This window comes from Physeter macrocephalus, unplaced genomic scaffold, assembly GCF_002837175.3.
Source record: "Physeter macrocephalus isolate SW-GA unplaced genomic scaffold, ASM283717v5 random_339, whole genome shotgun sequence".
Classification (NCBI taxonomy): Eukaryota; Metazoa; Chordata; class Mammalia; order Artiodactyla; family Physeteridae; genus Physeter; species Physeter macrocephalus.
In genome coordinates, this window is record NW_021145629.1 from 60,862 (window position 1) to 75,000 (window position 14,139).

A 14,139-nucleotide genomic window follows, 5' to 3' on the forward strand; every position below is an offset into this window, starting at 1 on the left:
AGTTGGCGGCCAGTCGCCACTCACAGCGCAGCTGCACGGCCTCGCGGGTGGAGGGTCTTGGGATCCCAGCACGACCCGGCTACCCCCGCTGCTTTGGCCACCATGCCGCGCTCTTTTCTGGTCAGGAAGTCCGCCTGCTCCCGCCGGAGACCCAATTACAGCGAGCTCCACGACTCTTCTCCAGGTGAGTGGACGGGGTTCCGGACCCCAGGGAGTTTGGGGGAGGCAGGAGAAGGCTGCATGGGGGGCACTTGAGAGGCAGGGCGCTTGGCGACAAAATCGAGAGGCCAAAGTCGAGTCAAAAGTTAACAGTCTGGGTGTGAATAGGCTGGGGCAGGTGGATTCGGGAGATTGGGAGAGGGCTTTTAGAGGCCGGTGGTCTTGGGCTGAGGGGACTAATTAGCCACCGAGAAGCGGGGCGCCCCGAGAGTACAGAAGTGAGAGAAGGCGGCTTGTGTCTGGATAGACGCCGGCCAGGGTCTGGAAAGAGTCCGGAGTCCAGAGAATTTGGGGGAGGGGGTGGAAGAAGAGATGTGTATGGAAGGGGGACAGGGGTGGTGCCTCGGCAGCTTGGGGAGATTAGGGGCCAGAGACCTGGGGGTCTTGCCTCAGGCTGGGGACTTGGGCACCGCAGGAGGAAGGAGACCTGAGAATGACCTCCTTGAGTTGGAGCTGGGGAAGGGGGGGGTCCTTCCTGTAAGATCTGGAGGTTGAGGTGAGAGAACCAGGTGACCTGGCTGAGGAGGGGGCTCTGCCAGGGCAGGAACCTGTCTATCCTCGTCATGAATCTTTTTTATTCATCTACTAAGCATCGAGTGCCAGCCCCACTCAGCCCCTGGCCCACATCAGGCTAATGTTTGCTGACTGACTGACTGATCTAATCCCTGACCTTGCTCTTTTCCCTGTCTCCCGACAGAGTTCACTTTTCAGCAGCCCTACGACCAGGCCCACCTGCTGGCAGCCATCCCGCCACCCGAGGTCCTCAATCCCACGGCCTCACTGCCCACGCTCATCTGGGACTCTCTCCTGGCACCCCAAGCCCAGCCGATTGGCTGGGCCTCTCTTCTGCCCCAGGAGCTCCCCAAGGCCGTCGAGCTGACCTCCCTGTCTGACGAGGACAGCGGGAAAGGCTCCCAGCCCCCCAGCCCACCCTCACCGGCTCCTTCGTCCTTCTCTTCCACCTCAGCCTCCTCCCTGGAGGCCGAGGGTTATGCTGCCTTCCCAGGCTTGGGCCAGTTGCCCAAGCAGCTGGCTGGGCTCTCCGTGGCCAAGGACCCCCAGTCTCGCAAGGCCTTCAACTGCAAATACTGCAACAAGGAGTACATCAGCCTGGGTGCCCTTAAGATGCACATCAGAAGCCACACGCTGCCTTGCGTCTGCAGCACCTGCGGGAAGGCCTTCTCCAGGCCCTGGCTGCTGCAGGGCCACGTCCGGACCCACACTGGTGAGTACCCCTGCAGGCTGGCTGCCCTCTCACTGTCCCACTGCCTTCATTACCAGCTCTTGTAAGATGGGTTTGCTGTTATTTTCAGATTATGGAAACTGAGCCCCCCCACCCAGTCTCCTGACTCCTAGCTCAAGAGTTCAGGGGCCTGTCTCACATTCGTTCATTCACCAGCTAAGCAGATGGGCTATAAGGAGATAACTTTTACAAGTCCCTCTGCAGGCTCAGTTCCTTAGCCAAATGGGTTGGAGCTGGGTATGGGAAAGGTGTAACCAACACCTTGCTGTCGGGGCCAGGTGTGAAGGGGCTCACCCTGCTCCACCTTCCCCCACCGGCCCCCCCCCAGCCAGACAGGATGTTGTCAGACTCCCCACCTGCCTCTGAATCCTGCTTTGGGATCTTCCCCAAACTTTGGGCCACTGTTTCACCTCTCTTAGCCTCAGTACCCTCCTCTGTGAAATAAGCATAGAAACACCTTGTGGGGTTTTTGCTCTTGTCAAATGAAAGAAAGCATACAGAAATCACCTGGGACAGTGCTTGGTACGTGATCAGTACACACAAAAATCATAGTTGGTATGCATTCTGCTTCCATGCTGTGTGTCTTTGAGCAAGTGATTTAACGCTCTGAGCCTCTCCGATTATAATATAATCATATAGGGTGGGTTATGATAGCATTTCATAGGGGGCTGTCTAGATTCAGTAGCTCCTTAATCAATCGCTTTATAATATCATCATGGTTCTCAGATCTGCTCTCCCTACCCCCACTCACACTGCTGAATAGATAATCTTAATCCTATCATGCAGACCCGGGAACACCTTTGCTGGCAGAAAACACAATTATGTCTTGGTGTTTCAAAAAATGCAATACTGAATGTGTAGAAAATTATGAAATGGAGCCTGTTCTAGTCTTTAGCTTTCTGGAAATGCAGAAAAGGTAGCCAGCCACTCCACCTTTTCAGAACATGAATGGTGGAGGCCACCCTGCTTGGGGCTGCTCTTTGGAGAGTGTCTGTTGAGGGAGAAGAGGGTTCAAGGGTCATGACTGTTGGTTTTGGGGGTCAGGTTGGCCAGGTTGGAGACTCAGTTCTGGCATTTCCTCATCTGGTGGCTGACCTCTGAGTGAGCCGTGAGGGTCAGTGAGGTGGACTGTGAAGCCTGGCATTTTGCAGGTGACATTACTGGTGTCATCGTTACTCCTACGGGGTGGGGGGGCATCCTCCACTCCTTGCAGACTGTGGCTACTACCCATGTCTCTTACTTGGTGCACAAACAGCCCTGATTTTAACATGGAAGGGTCCAACTGCCTGGCCTCTGTCCTGGGTGCCTGCCCAGCTGATGGGGTCTCTATCTGGGGGGAGTGGAAGCCCTCAGATGCTCCCCTGGGCCCCCCAGCTTCTTTCGCTTCGCACTCGGACATTATTTTAATGTAAAGGCATGGCTCAGACACAAAAAGCCTGTTGAAATGCACCAGTGCCATCCTCATCAACTCCCATTGTGTGCCTTAATGGTGCGCCCAGGGGGCGGGGCTGGGGGGTGGAGCAGGTGCACGGGGCAGCGGTGCCCAGCACCTGTTCCCGGCCGCAGCTGCTGGCCTGCAGTGTGTCAGGCCGCTTTAATCCAGGGAGTATCGCATGTACACTGCCCCCCTCGGCGGCCTTTGTCCCGCCGGTCTGGTGCCGATTTCACACTCTAGGAGCACCATAAAGACGTGGCTGGGGTGGGGAGGGGGAATCCGCGAGGGGTGGAGGTCTGCTGCCTCCTGCTGCACCCCTCACATCCCATCAAGCCTTCCCTTTGTTCAGGTTTGTGTCTAATCATAAGAAACATAAAGATAACGTTCACTGAGCACTTGGCAGTGCGGGGAGGCGGGGGAAGGCGTGGTGCTCAGGGCTTCCTTCACCTGTGTCGAGGCGGTAAATCCACCAGCAGTCCTAAGAGAGAGGTGCCATCATAACCGCCATCTTACAGGTGTGGAAACTGAGGCATAGAGAAGGAAGTCACTTTCCCAAGTCACAGCCCATAGGCTGGAGCCAGGGCTCCTTCACCTCGGCCAAGTGGGTGAGGGGGCAGTGGGGATTACAGGACTCCATCCCCTTTTCCAGACCTGCGTAGCCCCCTTTTCCAGACCTGCATAGCCCCCTTTTCCAGACCTGCGTAGCGTGGGCCCTGAGTTCACAAAGGAGTGTGGGCGTGAGGAGGAACTTCCCTTGGACCTTGTAGACTGCGGTCGTCAAACCCTTCCGGCCTGGTGTGCAGAGGCAGCTCAATACGGCAGAGCAGGTTACTCAGGTGTCCCCTCCCCAATCCTCTGGCTAGGTCCCCGCTCTCTGCCCGTGGCCTGTTTCCTTGTATATCTGCCCCAGGAGACTGAGCCCATGAACGTGGTTCCACAGTGGGCCGCAGGCATCTGACTTCTGGACCCCGCCCTCCCTGCTCAGCCTAGTGCCCCAGGCACCCAGGAGGCTGCTGGAATTCATTCATTCCCAGCTCTCAATTCCAGCACTGGGATTTAACTAGAGGGCCTTGGCCTAGGGGCATATAAGGCTGGGAATGGAAGGGTGGGAGAATGTAGTTTCTTCTGGAAAAGACTATTCAGTATTACAGAATAGTGCCTGGCCTGTGGTAGGAGCCTGATTAGTATTTGTTTAATGCGTTACCCTTCTGACTTTATTCGGGAAATGCTGCAGCCCCAGGAAAAAGCGAAACACAGCATTTGACGTTTCTGGAATGTGAGTTATAGTCTCTTGATTGGGGCAGGAATTATGAAAAGTTGGTGAATGGTGTTTTCTGGTGGTGATTGAGGAGTCAGGCTCTTCTGAGGCCTTTATAAAAAAAAAGGTTTATTGTTGTTCAAGCATTTATTGAGCTCTCACTGTGTACCCAGCCCCGAGTGCAAGACTCTTCTCAATACAGCCTGGCCGGGCAGGTAAATGAGGGCCACAGGTGGGGTTTTTAAAAAAAAATAAGTCATAAGGTAAAAGGTTTCTGTAGCCTCTTGGGGGTTCTGGGCCTTGGGCTGGAAGCTTGGAATAGATTCGGGGTTGGGGTGCCCTCATGGGACTCTGTCTGATTGGGGGATGGACAGACTTGAAACTACCCTGAGTGTGATCGAGTTGATGGGGAAGCAGGATAAAGGAGTGACCTGCTGGGGGGTGGGGGTGGGGTGGGGCTTTAAGGCTGACTCTTAAGCTTTGTCCCCAAGAGGAAGTAAACCAGGGGTTAATAAGGAACACCCATTACAGCCCCCTTAACTGAGGGGCAGTCTGTGTAGTGGTTAAAATCAAGGGTGCTGGGCTTCCCTGGTGGCGCAGTGGTTGGGAGTCCGCCTGCCAATGCAGGGGACACGGGTTCGGGCCCTGGCCCAGGAAGATCCCACATGCCGTGGAGCAACTAGGCCCGTGCGCCACAACTACTGAGCCTGCGCTCTAGAGCCCGCGAGCCACAACTTCTCAAGCCCCTGCGCCTAGAGCCCGTGCTCCGCAACAAGAGAAGCCACCGCAATGAGAAGCCCGCGCACCGCAACGAAGAGTAGCCCCCGCTCGCTGCAACTAGAGAAAAGCCCACGTGCAGCAACGAAGACCCAAAAATAGCCAATAAATAAATAAATAAATAATAAATTTGTTAAAACAAAACAAGACAAAACAAGGGCGCTGGAGTCGGGCTATTTGGTTCTTGCTGAGACGCTGCATATTCCCTGTGCCTCAGATTCACCATCTCTAAACTCAGGACAAAGGTGGGGTCAAATGAGATAGTGTAAAATGCTTCCACTGTCCCTGGCACAAAGTGTTCGGCAAACACAGCTGCCATCGCTGTCATCATTGTTGAGCACTTCCTGCCGGCAGGGCAGGAAAAGTGCTTGATTCAACCTTCTCTCAATCTCCAGCCTCTATGAGTGGGGGATGAACAGCTCCATTTTACAGATGAGCCAATGGAGGCTCAGAGAAGCCAGCTGACTTGCTCAGGGCCACACGGTGGGAAGCAGCAGCGCTCCCTGCCAAATCCAGGCCTTTGGACACTGTACGGCCTGGCTTTTCTGGGTCGCGGGAGTTCCTCGAGGTTGGGGTGAGCCGGGGGTGGGTGGGGATTTCAGTAGACGGCAGCTGTTCTCCCAAGAGGCTGAGTCTCACTCAGCTCCCTCCTGTCTTCTCTCCCCAGGCGAAAAGCCCTTCTCCTGCCCCCACTGCAGCCGCGCCTTCGCTGACCGCTCCAACCTGCGGGCCCATCTCCAGACCCACTCGGATGTCAAAAAGTACCAGTGCAAGACGTGCTCCAGAACCTTCTCCCGAATGTCCCTGCTCCACAAGCACCAAGAGTCAGGCTGCTCAGGGGGGCCCCGCTGACTCTCAAGGCTCCTTGCACCTCTCGGGGCCCTCCCCCCACCATGCAGTGGCCTCCCCCAACTCCAGGAGGAAGGACCCGGCATCCTTCTCGCTGCCACAGAGTTCCCTCCTGAGCTCTGCCTTCTGGCTGCATCGGCCCCCCAGGACTCTGAGGACCACCTCCCAGTCCTCTGCTCCGAGCGCCTCACCGGGCTCTGAGGGGGGCCTTTCTGTGGACGGCTGATGGGAGGGTGGCTTGCAGCAGAGACCCCCTCCTGGCAGCCGCTGCTCCAGAGTGTTCTGGAGTTGGCCTTTCTGCGTGGGTTTGTGTATCCAGAGCTGTTTGGATACAGCTGCTTTGAGCTCCAGGACAAAAGCCAGCAGACTGATGAGAAGCTCCCACCCCGCTCAGGGGTCCCCAGCCTCCCCTACAGGAACCCTCAGGCCACCCCCTCCAGAAGGTGCAACTAACTATGCAAACATCCACCCCCAGGTGCACTCGCGGGGGTGGTCCCTGACACAAGGACAGCGGCGTCTAGACCCCAGGATGCCCCAGGGCCTGGGCAGCTATTTCAGCCTCCTGTTTGTCATGGTGGCACCTGTTTCACGGGCAATTTAACAACGTCTCCAAAGGGACTGTGAATAATTGCCTTCACTTGTCCGCGGCCCAAGTGGGGTGCTTCGGCTCCACTGATGTGTCTCCCGGAACTGTTTTCGGGGGCCTGACAGGTGGGCCCGTGAAGAAGATGTTTACATTTTTAAAGGTACACTGGTATTTATATTGCAAGCGACATTTTGTACTAAGGAAACGTTTTGTATAGTTATATGTACGGTTTATTGATATTCAATAAAGTGGTTAATTTATATATAAAAAAGTCTACTTGGTTTTATGTGGAGTGGGTATTTTAAAGGGCCTTTAGGGAGGGAGGAGGGGGCAGGGATCCATGGAGCTCGGATACTCCTGACACAGCCTTAAATCTTGGCCTCTTAAACATCACATGGCTTTGGACCTCTGGGTTTGTCAGGGACCTTGTTTGTGCAGATGGGTTTTCCTCGGAGCCTGGATGTCCTGTCCGATGCGGAGGTTGGGAAACACCTGTGGGCCAGTGAGCAGTAGGGCTGTGTGTGCAGGTTTTCTTAATAGTCTCTACGCTGCGGCCCTTACTCATACTCTCGTGCTCCCGTTTTTGAAGCCGACCAGGCCCACAGGTTGAGAAGCCAGCTCCCTGGGTCTTATCAGCTAGGCCTGCTGCGGGGCCTTCCCCAGCACTGCAGGTCTTTTGGGGAGGGAGCGGCTGCTGCTCCCAGATGAGGGAGTGGAATGCAATGAGCAAGAAGGGGACAGAGGACGTCCTTCCTGTTTCCAAGGGCTCCAGGCCCCGCTCCGGCCTCCCTGTCAGACCCACACCTCTGTCTGGCCTCTGGGTACCAAATGGCCTTTGATGCAAGGAAATTGGCTGGCTGGAGTCGGGAGGGTGAGAAGCCAGGCCAAAGGGTAGGGGTCATTCTGCTTCCTGCTCGAGGACAGGACAGGACGGGAAGACGGTCAGCTTGTGTCCCGGGCTGAGATAATTCACTCACGGCAGGCTGTCATGGTGACCTCACCTCTGGGGCCCTCCTGGGGCCAGGAGAAAATGAGTGTCCTTTTTGAGCACAAAAGGTGCCGAAGGTGCCAGTTTCCTGCAGGGAGCTGAGCGGGCGTCCCAGAGCCCCAGAGTCAGGCCGGGGGCGGGGGAGCTTCGTGTTCCAAAGGAGAGATGATTCTTTCTTCTAAACAGGAAATGGTGACCCACAGGCCAGGAGCAGCCCTTAATGACTTGCAGCTTTCCTCCCAAAAGAAAAAAAAAAAGTTCTCTAACAATCGCCAAATTGTAGCTGGCCTCCCTGAAGGGAAGTTAGGGAGTTGGTGGGGGGCTGGGGGTTTGGGCGTCAATTTGCTGAAGGCCTACTGTGTCCCACGTCCCTGGGTGTCATACATCCACCCGTAGTAGGTGCTGATATTGATGGTGAATGTATAATTGATTTCACACGCTCCCAGAGGGATGGGCCTCGTGGAAACTCCCAGCTGGCATTCAACGTGGGTGCACGAGGCTCCGATCATTCTGGGAGTCAGGTACCAGGCTCATGCCCTTGGCTCGCAAGGCCTTGGAGCAAGGCTCTCCGCCTCTCGGACCCCCAGTTGCTGCCTCTAAAATAGGGTGACGACGGCGCCTTCCTCCCCGGAGACTGTAAAGGGATGTCCATCCAATCGGTTTTGATGAGCCCCGTGTGTGTGCCAGGCCCTGTTCTAGGCCCCGGGGTTACAGCCCTGAACAGAGAGACAGTCCCTGCACTCAGGGAACTAATGTTTTAGCAGGGGAGACAGAAAACAAACAAGTGATTAAATAAGCCGATTTCCTACAGTGATGTGCCAAGATGGAATTAAAGAGAGCGCCTACTAGAGAGCTATGGGGTAGGGCACTCTCTGATAAGGCGGGAGAGCTGCAGCCCAGCGCCCATTCCAGCGGAGACCTGGAGGAGGAGAGAGCTCCAGCCTCTCAAGGGAGCAGCCAGTGCAAAGCCTCCGGGGCTGGAATAAGCTTGCCACGATGCCAAAAGAGACCAAGGTGGCAGGGAGTCTGGGGGGACCAGGTGGGATTGATGGCTGGTCCAGATCCTGCAGCACTTGTGCAGGTGGCGAGGAGGAGTTGTATTTTGTTGAGCCCAGAGGGCAGCCACGGGGACATTTTAAGCTGGGGGGCCATGAGGCCTGCTTTACTTTTACACTGATTCCCCCCATCCTGGTGGAGAATGGAGTTAGCCAAGTCAGAGCTGGGAGCCAGTGAAAGGCCCAAGGCAGAGGGATGACTCCTGGCCTGGCCCAGAGGGGTGGAGGCCTCGGGGGATGGTTGGATTGAAGAATCTGTGGCAGCTGCGCCTCCAGCCCTGTGCCAGGCACACCTGAGCGCTGGTGGGTGCGAGTTACTAGGGATTATTTAAAGGAGATGTTGGACCCGGTAGCGGGGGTGGGGATAAAAAGAAGGATGGTTCCTGTGTTCTGATGTGGACAAGCCCCCACTCAGCCACATTTAGCTAAGTGAGAAAAATAACGTGCAGACCATGCTCCCTTTTGTGGGAAGAAGGGTGGAATTGAGCATGTTTTTCATTCTTGTTTGTATTTGCATACAGAAACTCTGGAAGGATTTACAATAAAACAATCAAAGCCATCTCTCGGCGGGTGCAGGGGTTAGGATGGGGTGGATGGAGGCGGGCAGGAGCGAGCAGGGAGCCAGGTTTTTTAGATTTCTTTAAAAGTTTTGATTTTGCCATAGTTTCAACCTGACAGAAAATTTGCAAGAAAAGTACAATAAACGGGAATCTTTCGATCGGCGTTTTATCAAAAGCAAGTCTGCATTTTCTCTCTGTAGACATACATACACATCCCACTTTTTTTCTTTTTGAACCATTTGAGAGTAAGTTGTAGGCATGATGCCCCTTTACCACGAAGTATTTCAGCGGGTATTTCTCAAGGATAAGAACGTTCTTGCATGTGACCACAGTTCAATGATCAAAATCGGGAAATTTAGCACTGGTGCAATGCTATTATCCAATCCACAGTCATAATCAAGTTTCCCCAACTGCCCCAGTAATGCCCTCCGTAGCACTTTAGGGAGTGGGGAGAGATCCAGAGCCCACGTTACAGTTACTTGTCCTCTTTAGTCTCTCTTATTCTGGAACAGCTCCTTCCTTGGTCTTTTGTGAGTCTGACTTTTTTTTTTTTTTTTAAATAAATTTATTTATTTATTTTTGGCTGCATTGGGTCTTCGTTGCCGTGCGCGGGCTTTTGCTAGTTGTGGCAGGCAGGGGCTACTCTTCACCGCAGTGCATGGGCTTCTCATTGCGATGGATTCTCTTGTTGCGGAGACCAGGCTCTGGGGCCTGCGGGCTTCAGTAGTGTGACACACGGGCTCAGTAGCTGTGGCTCGCAGTTTCAGTAGCTGTGGCGCACGGGTTTAGTTGCTCCGCGGCATGTGGGATCTTCCCAAACCAGGGCTCGAACTTGTTTCCCCTGCATTGGCAGGCGGATTCTTAACCACTGTGCCACCGGGGAAGCCCCTGTAACTGATATTTTTGAAGAGTTCAGGCCAGGTATTTTATAGAACGTCCCCCAGTTTTGATTTTCCCAGTGCTTCCTCATGATGAGATCTGAGCTGTGCACTTTTGGCAGAACCACAGCGGTGGGGCTGTATCCTTCTCAGTGCAACGTATCATGGGGCACATGACGTCAGTTTGTCCCATTCCTGGTGATGTCAACTTTGACCACTTGGTTAAGGTGGTGTCTGCCAGGTTTCGCCTGGATAAAGTCCCTCTTTTTCCCCTTTTGTACTTAATCCGTATCTTGTGGGGAGACCTTCCAAGGCCACGTGAATATCACGTTACTCCTCAAACTTCCACCCACTAGGTTTAGCCCTTGCTGGTGTTTTCTGCCTAAATCAATTATTATTATGGTGGTTGCCAAATGATGATTTTTCTAGCTCCATCATTCCTTCTATTTTTACTGGTTTGCTTTTTACTGTAGGAAAGAACTACCCTCCTCTGTCTGGGCAGCAGCTCAGAGCTGTGGGTTGGGAGAGATTGGGTGGGGAGGAGCAGGGTCTGGCCAGGCCCTTAGATCCTCCCCTGGGTTTTTCTTTAAAACGAGTCCAGGAAATAAACTGGCTGTAAAGCTGGTCTCCGTGCAAGTGTCCAGGAAGGCAGGTCTGGGGCCAGGGCCACCTCTGGGCACATCTGGGCCCCATTAGTGATCCGGTGGCTTACTCATGGATGTCCCTTGAGCTGGGATGGGGGGGTACTCTGGCGAGCAGGGATCTGGGTCCTCCTTGTTCTTTTTTGCTTTCAAATTGTCAATTTCACAAATGTTAGGAAAATTTATTCTTTCATTAAAAAAGAAAAAATGAAAAGATTAGATGTGAGGCTCAAGTGATATGTGATCAACACACCCTATCCTGATGCCTTTACTGTCTCCAGCGTGCTGCTGTGAAGGGCTTAGTTTATATCTTCTAGATTAAAACAATAAATATTTACATGCACATATGGCTCCAATCTCACTCACAGGAAAAGCCAAAGTCCTCACCTTGGCCCACAGGGGCCTACACGATCCGGCCCCATCACCTCTGCCTCATCGCCTTCCCTACCCCCCTCACTTCCTCCAGTCACGAGGGGTCCTCTGCCACCTCAGGGCCTTTGCACTTGCTGTTCCTCTGCCAGGAAGACTCAGCCCCCAGAGAAGCTCACGTGGCTGGTCTCCCCCACCATCCCTCTCCCCTTTACATTCCAGCCCCCATGCCTTGCCCTGTTTTGTTTTGTTTTGTTTTCTCCATAGCACTTGTCACCATCCGACAATCCATATATTTCACTATCCACAGTTTCTCTGGTGACTGTCTTCCCCACTAGAATGGCAGCTCCACGCAGGTGGAAATTTTGTCTGCTTTGTTCATAGTCCAGTCTCCCGGTGCCTCAAGTCTCTCTCACAGGAGGAGCACACTCAGTAAAACTTTGCTGAATGAATGATGAATGAACATATGTGCGCCCCTAGGAAGTACAACGTTGTCACCGTTCTTATGGGGCGCTTTCTATGCGCCAGGCCCTGTGCTGAGTGCCTCGTATAATTGACTCATTAAACCTTCACAACCGACTCAAGAAAGAGGAAACCAAGACCCAAAGAGGTTAAGTAACTTGTCCAGGGTCACACAGCGAGTAAGCGACGGAGCTGGGATTGAGACCCTGAGTTCTTTTATTACTGTTGTCATTTTGTTCCTTCTCCCTTTGCAGTGGGTGTAATTAAAACTTTTTAAATTGAAGTAGAGGGCTTCCCTGGTGGCACAGTGGTTGAGAATCTGCCTGCCAATGCAGGGGACACGGGTTCGAGCCCTGGTCTGGGAAGATCCCACATGCCGCGGAGCAACTGGGCCCGTGAGCCACAGCTACCGAGCCTGCGCGTCTGGAGCGTGTGCTCTGCAACGGGAGAGGCCGCGATAGTGAGAGGCCCGCGCACCACGATGAAGAGTGGCCCCCGCTCGCCGCAACTAGAGAAAGCCCTCCCACAGAAACGAAGACCCAACGCAGCCAAATAAATAAATAAAATAAATTTATTTAAAAAAAAAAATTTGAAGTAGAACAGAGTCTGGGTCTCTACCTACTACACTCGCCTGCCTAGACTCTCTCACACAGAGGGAGTTCTGTCCTTTAACATACCTTCTAGAAACACCACACATCCTTCTCCAGCCAGGTAGGCAGCCAAAGGTGTGCATAGATACAGGGGTGGTGTAGGACCAGGAAAAGAGAGTTCAGTCCCCAACGGTACCCAGTGGGGTGGGGTATCTTGTGGGGCCCCTGAAGACCAGGAGAAGTTTCCGGACTAGGAGCTCCATGAGGGCAGGACCACCCACCTGACACGAGCTTGTTTGGTCCAACTTCCCTCTGTACCTAGGGCCTTAGACCCACTCTGGGTGCCCACCGTTGGGTGAAAAATTAGTTTCCTGTGGCTGCCATAAAAAACTACTGCAAGTTGGATGGCTTAAAACAACAGAAATTTATTCTGTCACAGTTCTGGAGGCTAGAAGTCCAAAGTCAAGTGTCAGCTGAGCCATACCTCCTCCCAAGGCTCTAGAGGGAGACTCCTTCCTTGCCTCTTCCAGCTTCTGGCGGCTGCCAGTAGCCTTGGCTTGTAGCCGCATCACTGGTCTCTGCCTCCATGTTCACGTGGCCTTCTTCTGTGCCTTTATTTCTCTGAGTGTGTGCCCACTCTTCTTATAAGGACACCAGTCACTGGATTTAAAGCCCACCCTAATCCAGTAGGACCTCATCTTAGTTTGAGTGCATCTACAAGAGCATGATTTTCAAATAAGGTCATATTTATACATTTGGGGGTTAGGCCTTGAACATATCTTTTTTTTGGTGACAGCAGGTGATGGTGGGGGAGATCCAATTTAACCCCCTGCAGGTGGTTACAGCCAAGGGTGTGACAAGTCTTTCTCAGGGCCTGGAATGGATTTGGGAACTTTTTATTATTCACCCAACAAACCCTGAGGGAGAGTTGGGAAGCTGGCCTGGAGGAGGGGGACCCTTAGGAGGAGATCTGAGGAGTCGGATTTTGTCTCTGTGGTTCTTGGAAGAGAGAGGTCTTTAGGCAAAATCTCTGCCCACCCCAGATCTCAGAAGTTACTGTGTGAGAGGGGCAGGGAGATAGAAGGAGCCAGGTGAGAGACGTCTGCTGGGATTAGGACCAGGGCCATGTAGGCCTGGGGGGCGATTTTTTTTTTTTTAAGATTTATTTTTATTTATTTATTTAATTTGTAATTTCTGGGCTGCGTCGGGTCTTCAGTTGCAGCACGCGGGCTTCTCTCTCTTTGGGGGCGCGCAAGCTCAATAGTTGTGGCGCTCGGGCTTAGTGGCCCCGTAGGATATGGGATCTTGGCTCCCCAACCAGGGATCAAACCTGTGTCCCCTGCATTGGAAGGTGGATTCTTAACCATTGGGCTACCAGGGAAGTCCCTGGGGGGCAATTTTGGACTTACCCTGGGGGCACTCGGGAGGGGTGGGAGGGTTTGAGCAGGGGAGGATCAAGAATGAATACATTCTTTGGGAAGGTCCCATGGGCAGCTGTGTGGGAGCGAAACCAGCAGTACAGACTCTCCGCCCTCTTGGTGTCAGATGAGGCAGAGGAAGGGATGCAGCGGAGAGATATCTGGGAATGAGGGAGCGGGGGCAAGGACAGTGCCTTGTCCGGATTTTTCAGCAACTGAGGGAAATAAAGACTCAGTGAGGCAAAGAGCAACCAGTCAGGCCAATAATAATATTAACAATGATAATAGTAACAACAATAAACAGCTCATGACAGTTCACTATCTGTTTTGCACAGGTTACCTGATTTCATCTGCATAACCACCCTAGGTCATGCAGGTATAAGGCTCTGGAGCCAGACTGCCTAGGTTCACATGTCTCCTCCATGGTCTACCTGCTGTGTGATCTAGAGCATGTTGCTCAACCTCTCTGTGTCCATTTCCTCATCTGAAGGACAGCCCCTTCTTCTGGGGGTTGTTGTACAGATTAAATGAATGAATATTTATAAATTGTTTGGCCTCGGGCCCGGCATAGAGGAAAGCCTCTGTAAACATTAGCTATTATTGGGACTTCTCTGGTGGCACAGTGGTTAAGAATCTGCCTGCCAATGCAGGGGACATGGGTTCGAGCCCTGGTCCGGGAAGATCCCACATGCCACGGAGCAACAAAGCCTGTGTGCCACAACTGCTGAGCTTGTGCTCTAGAGCCCATGAGGCACAACCATTGAGCCTGCGAGCCACAGCTACTGAAGCCTGCGTGCCTAGAGCCCGTGCT

The 14,139-nt window shown here is 53.3% G+C and overlaps 1 protein-coding gene across 1 annotated transcript; it reads left to right on the plus strand.

Moving 5' to 3' along the window:
• Nucleotides 1–6,632, plus strand: SNAI1 (snail family transcriptional repressor 1). Its single transcript, XM_024128244.3, has 3 exons — nucleotides 1–184; nucleotides 917–1,444; nucleotides 5,600–6,632. Exons 1-3 carry the CDS (start codon nucleotides 103–105, stop codon nucleotides 5,782–5,784), a joined length of 795 nt encoding a protein of 264 aa, XP_023984012.1. The 5' UTR covers nucleotides 1–102; the 3' UTR covers nucleotides 5,785–6,632.
• Nucleotides 6,633–14,139: the final 7,507 nt, after the last annotated feature.